The 16,812-nt window shown below is 41.8% G+C and overlaps 1 protein-coding gene across 1 annotated transcript in view; it reads left to right on the top strand.

Annotated features, from left to right (window-relative positions):
* Nucleotides 1-1,205: 1,205 nt before the first annotated feature.
* LOC126260068 (facilitated trehalose transporter Tret1-2 homolog) overlaps nt 1,206-16,812 on the top strand; it is a 101,077-nt gene continuing 85,470 nt past the window's right edge. The window contains exon 1 of the mRNA XM_049957265.1: nt 1,206-1,266. Within this exon, the coding sequence (XP_049813222.1) occupies nt 1,227-1,266 (40 nt within the window). The 5' untranslated portion in view covers nt 1,206-1,226. The remainder of the gene's footprint in view (nt 1,267-16,812) is intronic.

The following is a 16,812-nucleotide window of genomic DNA, read 5'->3' on the forward strand; positions in this document are numbered from 1 at the left end:
ACCTACTCTCAGTCTGTGAGTATTGGACTATTTTGATTGAATGGAAAGAGTATTCGTGCCACCGTGGCTCTAAACGACCACCGTGGCTCTAAGCGAGGTGGCTCTCACGCCTTCGTCAGTGTGTTCTCTCGCTGAGTTTCTGCCACGCGGAATTATGTGGAAATAAAGTAAGAAACTTTACCTTTTGCCAGAGCGTGACACCAGCGATCAAGTTCGTCGTTCGTTGTCGTCGTCCTTTACTGATGTCTGAGTGGTAACCTGTATAGCTTCTTTGAGGCTTTTCTGAGCTTACGTTGCTTACTACACTTTACTTTCATACATTTAATGACGTGTCCAACAGATAACGCTGCTGGAAGAGATCTGTTACGGCGGAAGGGATACCTCGCTTTCCAAGACAAACCTGTGGCATGAAGAAGAGACCAACAGTATTTATCGCCCCAGGGTGTCCTCGTGCTTCCCAGGACGCATTATGGGAGAGAAGCTATGCGGTATGCTTCCCTCCCGCTTTTATTCCTTCTGGGCTCTCTACAAGGCTTCAACACACGAAAATAATTACCTTGACCCTTTCTTCAATCACCTTACTGTGTCATATTGGATGATGAAACTTGGTTACGTAATACGTGCGTAAACTGTCTCTATTTTACCTTCCAAAATGGGTTTCTGTGCAACGATACTTGCTAAAATTTATAGTAGGCTTCACACTGTAATTATTTGTTTAGATGCATACTTATAGTATTGATGTTACTAAACATGCACCCGCATGTGTGTTTGTCACAGTCTGTCACCAGGAACGGGCGCAGAGTGTTTCGACATTCGATAAGGAATAAAACCTAACCTCACCTTAAAGGGCGAAAAGGCTTAAAATGGAAAATAGTGGAAAATACTTACAACATATATTACTTAGGATGTTCGATGTTGGAGATAATGGGAGATTAACAGGTTTGTGCAGAAGTGAAGGAAATGAAAGAGACTATTATAGTAAAAGGAAAAGTATGATCCCTCCAAATATTCCAAAAATTAAAGGAATAACAAACAGAAAAATTTCTTTGCACATAACCATTAACTTAGACATCGCGTGCGCCAGTTCTGCTTACAATAATCGTGTGCTGAGTTGAGAGCTCCAAGTGTTAACCGTAGATAAGACGTTTATCTGATGTACGTATATAGGAGTGCGGACTGTTGAACTCCGGATTGTGTGTCGAGAGCCGTGTGGACAAGAGGCCGAAATGCGTCGCTTCCCCCTGCAGGTCGTCGCCGCTGTAACAGGTGGGTCTACGTTTTCCACGTGCATTTCTTGGGTCTACGTTTTCCACGTGCATTTCTTCCGTGGTGTAACTACAGTCATACTCGACTGCACGATGAATGACAGATGATACGTGCGTGGAAAACATATTGTTTCTTGTTTTGGGTGGTGCATGATTGACTAACATTACTTTTATATCCGATAGTCCATTGTCCAATGATAAAAGGATAATAATGAATGTAGGACTTATTCAACTTAAGTTAGAACTACGTAAAAGCTTTACAATTGTTTTTTATGTCCAAACCGTTGATAATGAATGAAATGCTTAACGCCTGTTCGATTATTGGGAAATAAATATGATATCATTCACAAGTTTTATGACCATGACTTCTATTAAACACATCCAAGCTGCTGAGGAACAGTTCCTTAAACAGTATTAAAAGACACATATTTCATAATGCACTCATTCTGTTGATTTTGGAACTTTTCTACCATCAACCCTGAAACTAAATATGCTGACCATATGCCAGCATAGAGTATATTTCGAAACTGAGTAGGTACGAATGGTGAACCTAGAAACAGTTTTCAGACACAAGTTTAATGTATTTTCTTATTTCATTTTTAAATGAAGGCATTCATTTTTTATGTGCTGCCGTCTTTTTTCTGAAACTAGAAAAATAACTCCAGAAAATCATGGCTTTTACAAATGTAAAAACATGGTCCAAGGCACAGCATGATCATGTACTTAGGAACAAATACTCTTCTGAAATTTAAAAGCGTTGCATTTGAGAAAATCTTGTCAGTGTTGTATTTAGTGCATAAATGGAAACAAGTGCTCGGTACAACACGCGGAAGCACACCATTAATCAAACGCGCCGAGAAAACCAGAGAAATCACATCACTGCATTTTGTCGTCCATCTCTCACATTATTACTCTACTACACGCCGATAATCAGTAAGAGAAATCAAATTAAGTGGAAGTAGTATCAAAATGCAGTTAAAAGATAAATACATTTTGAAATTAAAGCTATTCGAAACTAAATCAATTTCAAGATAGATTTAATCGTTAAGACATTACAGAAACTCAATTAATTTGCAAATATCACACATTTCACGATAAAAGACTTTCTTCAGTTTCAAGGTACGAGATGGTGAACGACAGGCGAAGTATGTCTTAACCTCCCACTCGTTATACAACTAGTTTTAAAAACATTCTGAATTTTACAGAATGAAATTTTCACTCTGAAGTGGAGTGTGCACTGAAGTGAAACTTCTTGGCAGATTAAAAGTGTGTGCCACCCCGAGAATCGAACTCAGGACCTTTGCTTTTCGCGGGCAAGTGCTATACCGTCCTTTTTTTTGCTGATCTCATTTCGTTCGTTATTGTTCGTTGCATTTGTTCGACCCAGACGTCCCATGACACCTGTTCAAGTTCATCGTTGATCCTTCACTCAGTTTTTTATTACAGACGGCAGCTGAGCCTCTGACCGAACACGCTGAGCTACCGTGCCGGCAACCTATCTGAGCTACCCAACCATGACTCACGACCCGTCCTCACAACTGTAATTCCGCCAGTACCTCGTCTCTTACGTTCCAGGAGTGCTAGTTCTCCAAGGTCTGCAGGAGAGCTTCTGTGAAGTTGGAAGGCAGGAGTGGAGGTATTGGCGGAATTAATGCTGTGAGGACGGGTGATAAGTCGTGCTTGGGTAGATCAGTTGGTAGAGCACTTGCTCGCGAGAGGCAAAACTCCTGAGCTCGAGTCTCGGTCCGGCACACATTTTTAATCTACCATGAAGTTTCATACGGGATTTTACTCACCATAAAATTGTGTAACTGCAGGATCTCTATATACAGGGTGTCTCACCGAACTCTGCCAATATCCCTGGAACAACAAAAGATATTGAAAAACGGTTTTCATGAGCATGAACGTACTGCAGGGCCTTAGGAAACCAAATACTACATGTAATTTTAAAACGTAAACAAATACTATTTTCTAGACAAACTTGTGTATTTTTAAATGAACACCCCAATTATTTCGTATATAATCACTTTCACGAAAAATCACAAAAATAATGGCGTTGGTTGCATCGCAATACGTCAATTACATCCCGAGAAATTGCGAAGCGAAGTTGACGCTTGAAATAAATGAAGCGCGCAGCTAGCACACGTCCTGAGCCTGAAGCGTGCACCTCAAGCTCTCTGTGTCAGGGGCTCACACAATGGGAAGGTATTAACAAGTCACAAATATAAACAAGTAACACGTCGAACGCAAAGTTAGGTTTTTCAAATTGTAATTGTATGTTTATTCTAGCGAAATAACAAGTAGAGCTACAATTAGAGATAACACACTTGATTCACTTTGATAAACACATTTACTAGTGCCCTGTCGTCCACAGAAACTGTATTGTTGTGCATTACACCCACATCTTGACCAATGAAACTGTGTCACGTCAATATATGTTCGAAGTGCCCTCCGTTTGCATCAATATACGTTTGCAGACGGGTAACGAGAGAGCGTTGCACAGATTGTAGAGTTTCTACAGATATTGCCGCACACGCCGCAGTAATACGATGTTACTTATCCTCTACTACCGTTGGATTTTTTTGATACGCTCTGTCTCTCACTGTGTCCCAGAGAAAGAAGTCTAATGGCGTCAAGTCGGGGGACTGTGCTGACCATCGCACAGTACCTCCCCGCCCCATCCACCTATTAGGAAATGTCGCATCTAGAACGTCTCTGGCAATTTTTCCATTGTGTGCGGGACATCCATCATGTTGCAAGCACATTGATAGACGAGTTTCCAATCCTAGATCCTCCACGAGGAGCGCTAGTGTGCGTTGAAGAAATGATGCATATCGCTGTCCATTCAAAGTTCCACGGTAAAAATAGGGACCTACAATACAGTTAGCAATGATACTGCACCAAACATTGACACTCCACTGTCGCTGATGAGCAACTTGGCGAATCCAGTGGGGATTTTGTACGGACCAGTAGTGCATGTTCCGCAGATTCACATTACCATGATTTGTAAATGAAGCCTCGTCCGTAAATAACGTGTTGCTTAGGAATACTGAATTACCTTGCAACTGATGAAGTGCAAAACGACAGAATGCAATGCGGGATTCAAAGTCATTCCCATACAGTTCTTGGTGCAGTGAGATACGGAACGAATGAAGCCGATGCCGATGCAAGATTTTGCACACACTACTGTGGCTCATTCCTACACCTCGTGCGATTTCTCGTACAGCCACCTGAGGATTGTGCGCTACAGCAGCCAGAACAGCAATTTAGTTTCCATTGCCAGTCGCTGGCGTCGTACGTCGACGTTTTGCGGTAGCCCAGCTTCCTGTTTCCGTGAGTACCTTGCAGGTGTTGCCAATGGTTCGGCGTGACGGACACCGCTGGTCTGGGTAGCGTTCAGCATACAGTGTCACAGCTGCGGTTCCATTTCTGTGACATTCACCATTACTTAAAATAATATCTAGTTTTTCTTCATTACTGAAGGCCGGCATATCGACTTAATGATGAAAAATGTAACAAGCCACAAGAAAACAGGTTTTAATGTGGCAACGTATGTAAATTACGTTACAGTATGAGAGCAGTTCAGCAGACCAGATTAGGTGACACTTGTACACTGAAGGTAGAGAGTGCCGTGGTGACATTGGCACGTTTACGGCAGGATACAGGCGCCAGTGCAGCCAACCCCTGCTCTCAGCACAGTACTACATGCGATGTATTACGTCAGAAACTGTGACGCCGTTGCTATCCTTTACAAGCCACATATTTCAGAAATTACGAGGTTTAGAAATGTGGAACCAAGTGTTGCCACTAATTGTACCTCTAGTTGTCATTTAGCAACAATAAACATTATGCGCAAGACATCCATAATTCTGATACCGCATTATTTGACACATTAAAGGAGGTGGAGCGGTTCAAGTAAGGTACAGCTCAAGAAGGGTCTAAACTACCCCTCTTTATGAGTGCCATCGGTGAAATATGGGTCAATGATGTTTTGTCATACAATACCACACCATACATTAACACTCTACTGACGTAGTGCGTCAATCACATCACGAATACCGGCAGCGTGAGGTGCACGTTTGAGTCTGAGGACGTGCGCTAGCTGTGCACTTTATTTATTTCAAGCTTCAACTTCGCTTCGCCATTATTTTTGTGATTTTTCATGCTATTGATTGCATACGAAATAATATGGGATGTCCATTTAAAAATATACATGCTTGTGTTGAAAATAGTATTTGTTTACGTTTTAAAATTTCGCGTAGTATTTAGTTTCCTAAGCCTCTGTTGTACGTTCATGCTGGTGTAAACCATTTTTGAATATCTGTTGTTGTTCCAGATATATTTGAGGTGGCAGAGTTAAGTGAGACACCCTGTATAAAAGGCAGTGTCCCGACTGACTGACTCACTCACTCACTGTCTCATCATCCCAGCCCAAACTGCTAAGGAAAAAACTTGAAATATGGAGATGGTGTTGATGTTATACTGTAAGCGCCATTTAAGAAGGAATTTTTCAAAGTTACACCCCAAAGGGGGTAAAATTATAGATGAAAGGTCTTTTGAAAATACACTACTGGCCATTAAAATTTCGACACCAAGAAGAAATGCAGATGATAAACGGGTATTCATTGGACAAATATATTATGCTAGAACTGACATGTGATTACATTTTCACGCAATTTGGGTGCATAGATCCTGAGAAATCAGTACCCAGAACAACCACCTCTGGCCGTAATAACGGTCTTGATACGCTTGGGCACTGAGTCAAACAGCTTAGATGGCATGTACCGGTACACCTGCCCATGCAGCTTCAGCACGATACCACAGTACATCAAGAGTAGTGACTGGCGTATCGTGACGAGCCAGTTGCTCGGCCACCATTGACCAGCCGTTATCAATTGGTCAGAGATCTGCAGAATGTGCTGGCCAGGGCAGCAGTCGAACATTTTCTGTATCCAGAAAGGCCCGTACAGGACCTGCAACATGGAGTCGTGCATTATCCTGCTGAAATGTAGGGTTTCGCAGGGATCGAATGAAAGTGATATGAGGCCGTTGGGATCCAGCACGGCGTTCCGTATTACCCTCCTGAACCCACCGATTCTATATTCTGCTAACAGCCATTGGATCTCGACCAACGCGAGCAGTAATATCGCGATACGATAAACCGCAATCGCGATAGGCTACAATCCGACGTTTATCAAAGTCGGAAACGTGATGGTACGCATTTGTTCTCCTTACAGGAGACATCACAACAACGTTTCACCCGGCAGCGCCGGTCAACTGCTGTTTGTGTATGAGAAATCGGTTGGAAACCTTCCTCATGTCAGCACATTGTAGGTGTCGCCAGCGGCGCCAACCTTGTGTGAATGCTCTGACAAGCTAATCATTTGCATATCACAGCATCCTCTTCCTGTCGGTTAAATTTCGCGTCTGTAGCACGTCATCTTCGTGGTGTAGCAATTTTAATGGCCAGTAGTGTATGTCGGTATTAAGGCGATTTTGAAGTTTCAACTACGAAAACTGGAATTTGGTTCCTCAATCAGAAATAATAAAAAACAGGTGTTTCAGAATTTTTGGAAATTCAACCACTAAGTGGGCAAAAAATGAATAAAAGCTTTTTTGGAAATAAATCATTATTAAAGACAATGCTATAGGATTTCTGAAGCTATATCTATAAAAACTGGTATTTGTCTTCTCAGTTACAAACGAAAATATATGTTTCAGTGTTTTTGGAAATTCAACCCCTAAGGTGTTTAAGTAATGGATTAAACGTTTCATGAGAAGATTTCATTATGAAAGCGTTTTTAAGGCTAAATCCATGAAAATTTGAATTTCGATTCTCAGCTAGAAATAAATCGTTTTACTGTTTTTGAAAGGTTAACTCATATGAGGGTTGATATAGAGGATGCAAGTTTTTATGGAAATAATTCATTATGCAATCATTTTTGTAGCTACATCTACAAAATTTGTATTTGACTTCTCTGTTACAGAGGAAAAAAATACGCATTTCGCTACTTTTGGAAATTCAACCCCTAAGGGAGAGGAACGTTTTATGAAAATATTTCATTGTGAAAGCTAAAATGCTTGAAAATTAGTGTTTGGCTTCTCGGTTGGAAATGAAAAATACGTGTTTCATTGGTTTTGGAAATTCAACCCATAAGGAGGTGAAACAGGGCCACTGAATCATACTTCCCCACCAGCCGAAACCGCTAAAGATAAAATCTTGAAATTTGGAGAGGGTGTGCAGATTATACTGTGGTGTCATTTAAAAGGAGACTCGTCGAAATTACACTCCTGAGTGAGTGAAACAGGGGATAAAAAACTGTATGAAAATATTTATTTATAAAAAAATTATAACTAAATCTTTGAAAATTGGTATTTCAGTTCTCGGTTAGATATAAAGAAATATGTGTAAGGGAATGAAAGTTTCTACTACGGAAATGTCTCCACTAGAACGCGAAAGGTATAATGAACAAAACTTTGGACTCCACCTACTAGAACCGCTTTTTGGTCAGAAGTACATTCGGAAAAGGCCATGCTTCCATAGTCTTAAAGAGAGTGAAAAATTAAGATGTTGCAATTTGTGAACAACATAAAAAATTCGATTAAAGAAAGGAAAAAAATACTGTATAGGCTATACAGTATACAATATTATAAATGGCTTCAATATATCGTACAGCACTTAAAAATGTAGCGCTCGAAATATTTACAAATGCTGCACAAAACACAATCTCATGTCAAGCAGCAACAAAAACTGTAGAAAATGGAGGAAACTGCAAACACTGAACAGAAAAAGGCATAGGTTCCTCTGTACACTACCCTCTAGGAACAGCACTCTCCCCTACATGAAACCAAGGTTAAGACGAATTCACCATCTGCGCAGAGATGTGTCGATAGCTGCCTAAAACGAGAAATTGTCCGGTCGTTGCATCGATGGTGGCTCCTTTTGAGATACAAGATTTGAGCCATGCAGCTGTAACTGTTTTACCTTTAGATAATCATTTAGCCTCTACAGTCTTGTCCGAGAGATTACATCTATGCTCTAAACCGTCGCCTCTTAAATCGGTAGATAAACTTGCTAACTTCCGACTCCTTCAGTCTGTAGCTGACAAAATACTCTAACCGATCGTTATCGTAAACCGTTATCAGCTACTGTCCTCCCGATAACACTTCTAACCGCACTCCCGTCAACTGATCAACTTATTGTCAAGAGGAATGGTTAATACGGATTTGCTCCCGACATACAATGTGGTAAAACCCAGCTCTGAAATACAAAGGTCACAGTGTTATCGCAGCTGTCATAGTTAGCTATACTGTTTTATCAGGGGACAAATATGAACCTGACAAATACGGTCTGCAGATTTAGTGAGACGGAGAACAGAATACATTTACGTCGAAAAACAAATATAACTTTCACTATGAGTTGCAGTCTCTGATTCGTAACTACAGAATCTAAGAATGAAAAAAGGAAGAAAAAATGAATTCGAACCTATTACTGACGGCAAGTACGTACAGTGTTAAAATGCGGATGACAAGTGAAGACTATTTCAACTAGTTCCGTATGCTGAAACAAAACTTGTCGGAAGGTATATAAAATATTATTGCAACGTGTCAAACATGCTAATATTTATCTTCAACAAAGTTGGGAATCATGATTTCCGACGGCTGCCACACCTCAGTTGTTACATCTTGTATATAATCAAGAATCAGCGAAATACATCTGTGTTAAGCGTATTACATCAAAATCGTAACCTGTTTATGAGATAAGGTGCCGGCCGGAGTGGCCTGGCGGTTCTAGGCACTACAGTCTGGACCCGAGCGACCGTTACGGTCGCAGGTTCGAATCCTGCCTCGGCCATGGATTTGTGTTATGTCCTTAGGATAGTTAGGTTTAATTATTTCTAAGTTCTAGGCGACTGATGACCTCAGAAGTTAAGTCAGATAGTGCTCAGAGCCATTTGAGCCATTTGAGATAAGGTATCCAGTTAGGAAAGAGAGTAAAAGTCCGTCAACTGCCTGTGTTTCGGCTTTTTGTTCTTCTTTCCGATACGTATTTGAGAGTAAAGGCTCCATCATGAGGGTTCGCAAGATTCGCTTGTGGTTTTCTGTCATAACCAGGTGAAACGATCGCAACTGCAGGGTGTTACGTTGTTATGCAAAAGGAAAGCCTCGAGAAAAATTAGAAAACCCTGATTTGGAGCTTTCGGGAATAAAAATCTAAAAATCTAAAATATAGTCAGTTGAAAGAATTCTTTACATAATATACAGGATGATTCAGCGACAGTTTTACAAACTTTCAGGGATGATGGAGAACGGTCGTGCGGGAACGATCTAGTCGAACGTTATAAGCGAAAATCGTTCCCATACCTCTGTCAGTGGGAAGATACGCATTTTAGAACCCGTGGTTACTAGAAAATTTTTTCTTGTCTTCGTCGATACTGCCTCCTCCAAAAACATGGGAAGCAAAGAGCTTGCAGTAGAAGAGGTTCACTGAAGAAGGTATGAGAACGATATTCGCTTATAATTTTCGACTCGATCGTATCCACATCAGGGTCGCTCGCCGCAAATTGATAAATTTACCCTTCTCCATCATCCCTGGAAGTTTGTAAAATCATCATGTACTCACTCTGTTTGTGCCACGGGAAGGCATTACGCATTTGTTCAAAAGAAAATAAGGGAAGAGGTTTCTGGAACTTGGTTAACATTTCATCAGGAGCTGAAATGTGCTTCCAGTAAGAGTTTGCGTCTCCTGTTTTGTAGCTCTGCATTCTTGACAGGTTTCGCAAATTGACCTAACACAAAAAATATATTATTCTTTAGAAAGAGATGTTGTGTTTTTTATGCTGAAATGAAATCATTGGACACTGTTGGTTTGATTGTTCAGACACTCCTGATCGCATTTATTAAACAACACGTAGATAATTTTGTTATTGTTCATTTGAAGTATGACATCAGAAATAGCGTTTCACGGTTTCTTCCAGTTCCGCTATTGACCCAACATAGACTTCCTAAGCGGAAGTTAGCGGACGATTGTAAGTCTCGGGAAGTGTAGTGGACATGGGATTTGAACTTTACAGCTATCATCGAGGTGCTGCTGCTTTCTTCACGTTCATATAAAATTCGGTTTTATGCACTTTATCCTGACTGATGACGCCACATTCCACTCACAGCATACATAAAATCTACCGTCTCTCGTCGCATTCGCGATATGAACTTGAAAGGGAAAAACAGTAATAAATACGTTTTATGAAGAGACAAATTCCATCTTGGCTGCATTACAGTCATAAAGATTTATTTCACATGGTCAGCTGATTTCGATGATGTGACACATTCATGTGCTTACTCATAACCTCATAATTTTACACAGTCCATGAACGTGTGGGTGTATACAAGACACGTCTGTCATTGATATAAGGGACCGTGGTCCGGGAACGATCAAGTCGAAAGTTATTAGCGAAAATCGTTATCATATTTCTGACAGTGGACTTCTTCCACTACAAGCTCTGTGGTTTCCATATTTAAGGAGGAAAATAATGAGTGAGGGACATTATTCTCGTCAAAGTCTATTACGATGGCAGCTATACGTTTAAATGACAGACTTACCATATACACACTCACACATACATGAACTGTAAAATTTAGAGGTTATGAGTAGAAATGTCACACCATCGAAATCAGCTGATCGTGTTAAACAGATGTCTGTGATCGCCGGCCGCGGTGGTCTCGCGGTTCTAGGCGCGCAGTCAGGAACCGTGCGACTGCTACGGTCGCAGGTTCGAATCCTGCCTCGGGCATGGATGTGTGTGATGTCCTTAGGTTAGTTAGGTTTAAGTAGTTCTAAGTTCTAGGGGACTGATGACCACAGCAGTTGAGTCCCATAGTGCTCAGAGCCATTTTTTTTTGTCTGTGATCGCTGTACAGTACGGGGTAGCAACAGCAGTTGCATTTACTGGTTCAATTGATACGCAACCGGTTTCGGTGTTACACTACACCATCTTCAATTCCTCTGCGACCGTGGGCGATCACATCGATGCCGGAAATCATTATTATACGTTCTGTATTGTAGTTTCGTAGGAGGTACAAACCATCGGCTTCCCTAAATTCAAGCGTCTTATCGCTTGTGACGTGTACAGTGGCAGGCTATAAATTTAACTGAAGAACTGACTCTGGATGATCATGTTGATGCCGGCGACCATTGTTATATTTTACGTGTTACACTTCAGTAGAAGTTCCAAAATCTTGGCGTCCGCTAAACTGAAGCTTCTTATTGCCTATGGTGTGTACTCAGCTGATGTATTGCCAACGTGTACGTCACAGATTATAAGAAGCTTCAGTTTGTGGATACCGATACTTTGGACATTCTACAGAGAGTAGAATAATGATTGTGTGTATCAGTGTGATCACCCACAGCTGTAGGGGGCCTGACAATAGTGCAATATGACACCAAACCGGTTGCGAATGAATGAAGTCAGTACGTACCGCTGATGATGTTATCCTTACTACATATGAGATACAACAACAACGGTTGTTGCAATATCCACCAGAAGATGGATGTACGGGGAAGGTGGGAAATGGAATTGTTTTTCCATAAATTTGTGGCTGCAGCAGCCGACATAAAAAAGTTACCATTTTTATGCACTGAACGGCAGTTTGTATCGTTTATATAGGAATTTGCTTTTAGAATCTTGCTGATGTATTTTGAGCTAAACAACTTACAAATTAATATCGTTAGCGACCAATGTAAGACGGCCCTTGACGTAGATTTGAGGTACGTCATAAGTTCTTATCGTAAAGATACTGGTGCTCTAAAAATAAACAAAGGAATTCTCGTTAACTTGTGCCTTAGTTCAAAAGAATAGCGATCCAGCTATTTCACCCTTTGCATAGAACAGCTGTTCATTCACAGTTGGCACACGTTGCAGCACGGGTTGTTCATCTGACAAAAAAGCGCTATATTCTGATCTGTCTTGGGCCTACAGATTATTGAAGCCCTCTCAGTCTGTCTTCAATAATATTCAACTCTAATTGGCTTTTAAGTAGCAGCCGTTCATTTAATAAGACCGTTAAAACATATAAGTGACTTATTATTAAGATGCCGTACAGTTTATGATTATGGGCGATAGCACTACGGTCATTTATTAACTAAGAACAGAGATTTGGATATCTCTTCCGCCACCATGAGCGTCGTAAGATATTGTCCAGCCGAATAAAATCTTGCCATCCCACAGTGCAGAGGCACTCTAACATGGCGTCTAATCTGACTGCACAATACGTATCGTGTCCAACAGTAAGGTGGCAAATATTAACATACGTTTCAGAACGATTGCGTGACTTCGTAGCAGAGCAGTCAGGACGTCAGACTGCCATGCAGGTGGCCCGAGTTCAATTCCTGGTACTGGCAGGGATTTTACGTTGGAACAGAGTGCGTTCAGCCTCGTTAGTGCAGTTAAGAAGCTGCTTGAAAGAAGAGTGACAGCTCCAAGGTCTGGAAGACTGACAAAGACGGGGAGGTGCACGTGCTCACCCCGTAAATCTCCATACAGGAACAACACGACGCGACAAACCAGAGGATGACGCAGCGGTTGGTCGGCAAGGCTTGATCGTCTGGCTCTGATCGTGGAGCCGCTCTAAACGTAGAAGTATAGCCTGGTCATAACTAAACTTCCGCTACTTGACAGGCCCCCTATGCAAAACGGGTATTCGTATGACAATGAAACTTTGTGGAACGGACATGACGAAGAGAAATAACGAATAAATCACTGAAAGAAAGACATTTTAATTTAACTGTGTGCCGTATTTGCGTTCTAGGTTTCAATCGTTTGCTCAATGTGACGACCATCTGCTTTCACCACAACCTGGAGCCGCACTACAGATTCCATGTTACAACTGCTCTCAGCACTTTTCGATCGGTGGACTATGGAATGTTCAGTTGTAACATAGCTCGAGTGATCTTTCAACTTCGCATATTGCGCCCGGCGTTCTCAGCCACGGCAATAGCAACTTCAATTTGTGGCGAAAATGGCTGTCGGCCTCTCCCACAAGCAATTCCCAGATAGCTAGTTAATACAAACTTCCGAATCGTGTTCTTCAACCCCGGTACCGAAAGAGAGCCTCTCCGCTTTCCTAAAATGCTTCGATACTCGCGAAGAGCAGCAACACTGTTGCTGTTGTTTCGATAGAGCAGTTTTACGAGTGAAGCCCTGCTCACCTTGTCCAAAGCCATGTTGACTGTCTGCAACAGTAATGCACAGGGATAGTTGTGTATCATCCTTACGTAGCCATACAAGTACTGCGCATAATGGCAAGTCATGACACTGACACTATTAATAACGCAGATCCTGCAGCGCTCAGTCTGAACATAATTCGTATACATTTGGGTACCAACACTGTAAATAATTCTCCGTCTACACTGGCCCAACTAGCGTAACTTTAATTACACTACGGGCCATTAAAATTGCTACACCAAGAAGATGACGTGCTACAGACGCGAAATTTAACCGATAGGATGAAGATGCTGTGATATGCAAATGATTAGCTTTTCAGAGCATTCACACTAGGTTGGCGCCGCTGGCGACACCTACAACGTGCTGACATGAGGAAAGTTTCCAACCGATTTCTCATACACAAACAGCAGTTGACCGGCGTTGTCTGGTGAAACGTTGTTGTGATACCTCGTGTACGCAGGAGAAATGCGTACCATCACGTTTCCGACTTTGATAAAGGTCGGATTATAGTCTATCGCGATTGCGGTTTATCGTATCGCGACATTGCTGCTCGCGTTGCTCGAGATCCAATGACTGTTAGCAGAATATGGAATCGGTGTGTTCAGGAGGGTAATACGGAACGCCGTGTTGGATCCCAACGGCCTCGTATCACTAGCAGTAGAGGTGACAGGTATCTTATCCATATGGGTGTAACGGCTCGTGGAGCCACGCCTCGATCCCAGAGTCAACAGCTGGGGACGTTTGCAAGACAACAACCATCTGCACGAGCAGTTCGACGACGTTTGCAGCAGCATGGACTATCAGCTCGGAGACCATGGCTGCGCTTACCCTTGACGCTGGATCACAGACAGGAGCGCGTGCGATGGTGTACTCAACGACGAACCTGGGTGCACGAATGTCAAAACGTCATTTTTTCGGATGAATCCAGGTTCTGTTTACAGCATCATGATGGTCGCATCCGTGTTTGGCGACATCGCGGTGAACGCACATTGGAAGCGTGTAATCGTCATCGCCATACCGGTGTATCACCCGGCGTGATGGTATGGGGTGCCACTGGTTACATGTCTCTGTCACCTCTTGCTCGCATTGACGGCACTTTGAACAGTGGACGTTACATTTCAGATGTGTTATGACACATGGCTCTACCCTTCATTCGATCCCTGCGAAACCCTACATTTCAGCAGGATAATGCACGATCGCATATTACAGGTCCTGTACGGGCCTTTCTGGATACAGAAAATGTTCGACTGCTGCCCTGGCCAGCACATTCTCCATATCTCTCACCAATTGAAATCGTCTGGTCAATGGTGGCCGAGCAACTGGCTCGTCACAATACGCCAGTCACTACTCTTGATAAACTGTGGTGTCGTGTTGAATCTGCATGGGCAGCTGTACCTGTACACGCCATCCAAGCTCTGTATCAAGACCGTTATTACGGCGAGAGGTAGTTGTTCTGCGTACTGATTTCTCAGGATCTATGCACCCAAATTACGTGAAAATGTAATAACATGTCAATTCTAGTATAATATATTTGTCCAATGAATACCCGTTTATCATCTGTATTTCTTCTTGGTGTAGCAACTTTAATGGCCAGTAGTGTATAACCATTATGTTGTGCACCGATAGGCTGACACACCCACGGTAGCTTTACACCCTATCCATACAGTGTTATCGATACAAGAATAATGATTGATCCTGACAGCAAACCTCGAAACACAAATCCAGTTCGAATGCCCGTCAAGATATTAACTCAGGCGTCTGAAAAGCCACCATGTCAACAAAAACTGTTTTCGGTAGGCATTCCCAAATGCAACTATTGAAGCTTTCATTCGGATTCTACGTTTCGCTAGGTAAACTTTTTCCAGCAGTTTAGAATCTGAAAGAGAGATCTCTATATATTAGCTTTAGTTCTACCGTGACAGTTTCTGGCATGGGATGTGCATGTGTATGTTTCTGTCCATTTGCTTCACACTTATTATACTTGCAGTATGAACTGTTTCCTTATGGGCAGAGGCCATGCTGTGGACGCTCATCAGTGGATGTTGTGTGAGTCAGAATTACCCAATTTCTTTTCTCGTCTTACTGTCTTTTTCGCTCTTTCTCCTGGTTGCCAGAGCAGCCTAATATTCTGTGAAGTTTTCTATGTATAATTTGGTGAATCTATCTTGTCCACCAATTGATCTGCCGTCAGAGAGTTTTTTTCCTGTCACGTCTTTGCAGAGTTTCCTAAGTCTTGTCCATTCTCTTCTGCATATGTTTTATACATTCCATTTTTTAAATTTCTTTTTCAACGTATGGTTTAGCAGCGACAACACTACTGAAGGCTTCAGAGTCACCATTACGAAGGTAGTAAGTGTATTGCACAGCACATGTAGCAATAGATCTACTAAAAGCAGATTGCCGCCTTGGATCCGTGCCATCACTGTAGCCTTCAATGTTTTTTCACATTTGCGTTCATTTACCTTATTGGCACAACTTTGGTTAACTGTGATAACTCCATTCAGCGATGTATGGCCTCTCTTCTGCCGGGACAGGTCAATTGCAGCAACAATATCAGTAGACTGACAAAAATCTCCAGTTTCTGTCACGGCCCTCTGCGTAGATGATTCAGTGATTTCTGTAAGGGCATTATGCAGACGTTTATAATACATTTCAAAATCGACAATGGCGGTAGGAGATCCATCATGGCACAGAATATCTGGGCTAAGTTTCTGCCCTTCCCAACACACCTCGTGGCATAAGCAAGCCGAATATTCACTTCACTATATTTGGTGCATGTTATAGGAGAATTCACTGTACGTTTCGTTATTTCAGACATTTGACACTACTACTCTGTTGGATAAGCCTGTTTTCTTACTTATGTACTCAATAAATGTAGGGGGTTTTTCACTGTTAAAGTATTTACAATTAGGAACAGACTAAAGCAACTCTGAAAGCTTGCACATACCAATTAAAATGTGACCTCTATTTTCACTATTTACGGCTCCATACTTCGTTTTTGGTAAGATGTTTCAACTTGAGTTTTGTAACACTGCATGCCAATTTTTAAGGATAACCATACTTCGCTGTGGCGTAACAGTTTCATCGTTTTTACGATTTCCAAGAGCATGATTGTTGATTACCGTAATACCTACGACTGCAATTAAACTTATTCATTTTTGGTATTTTACGAAGTAAAATGATTGAAATATACAGTCACAACAACAAGTTTACAACAGGAACGAACTCAAAAAACATAAGTATAATCGTTTTATGTACTTGTATCGACACAAAGATCGGCTGCAATAAATCGCTGCTCAAAGTAAATGTTACAAAAACGACTTGCT

The sequence above is a fragment of the Schistocerca nitens genome, chromosome 5, assembly GCF_023898315.1.
Source record: "Schistocerca nitens isolate TAMUIC-IGC-003100 chromosome 5, iqSchNite1.1, whole genome shotgun sequence".
Classification (NCBI taxonomy): Eukaryota; Metazoa; Arthropoda; class Insecta; order Orthoptera; family Acrididae; genus Schistocerca; species Schistocerca nitens.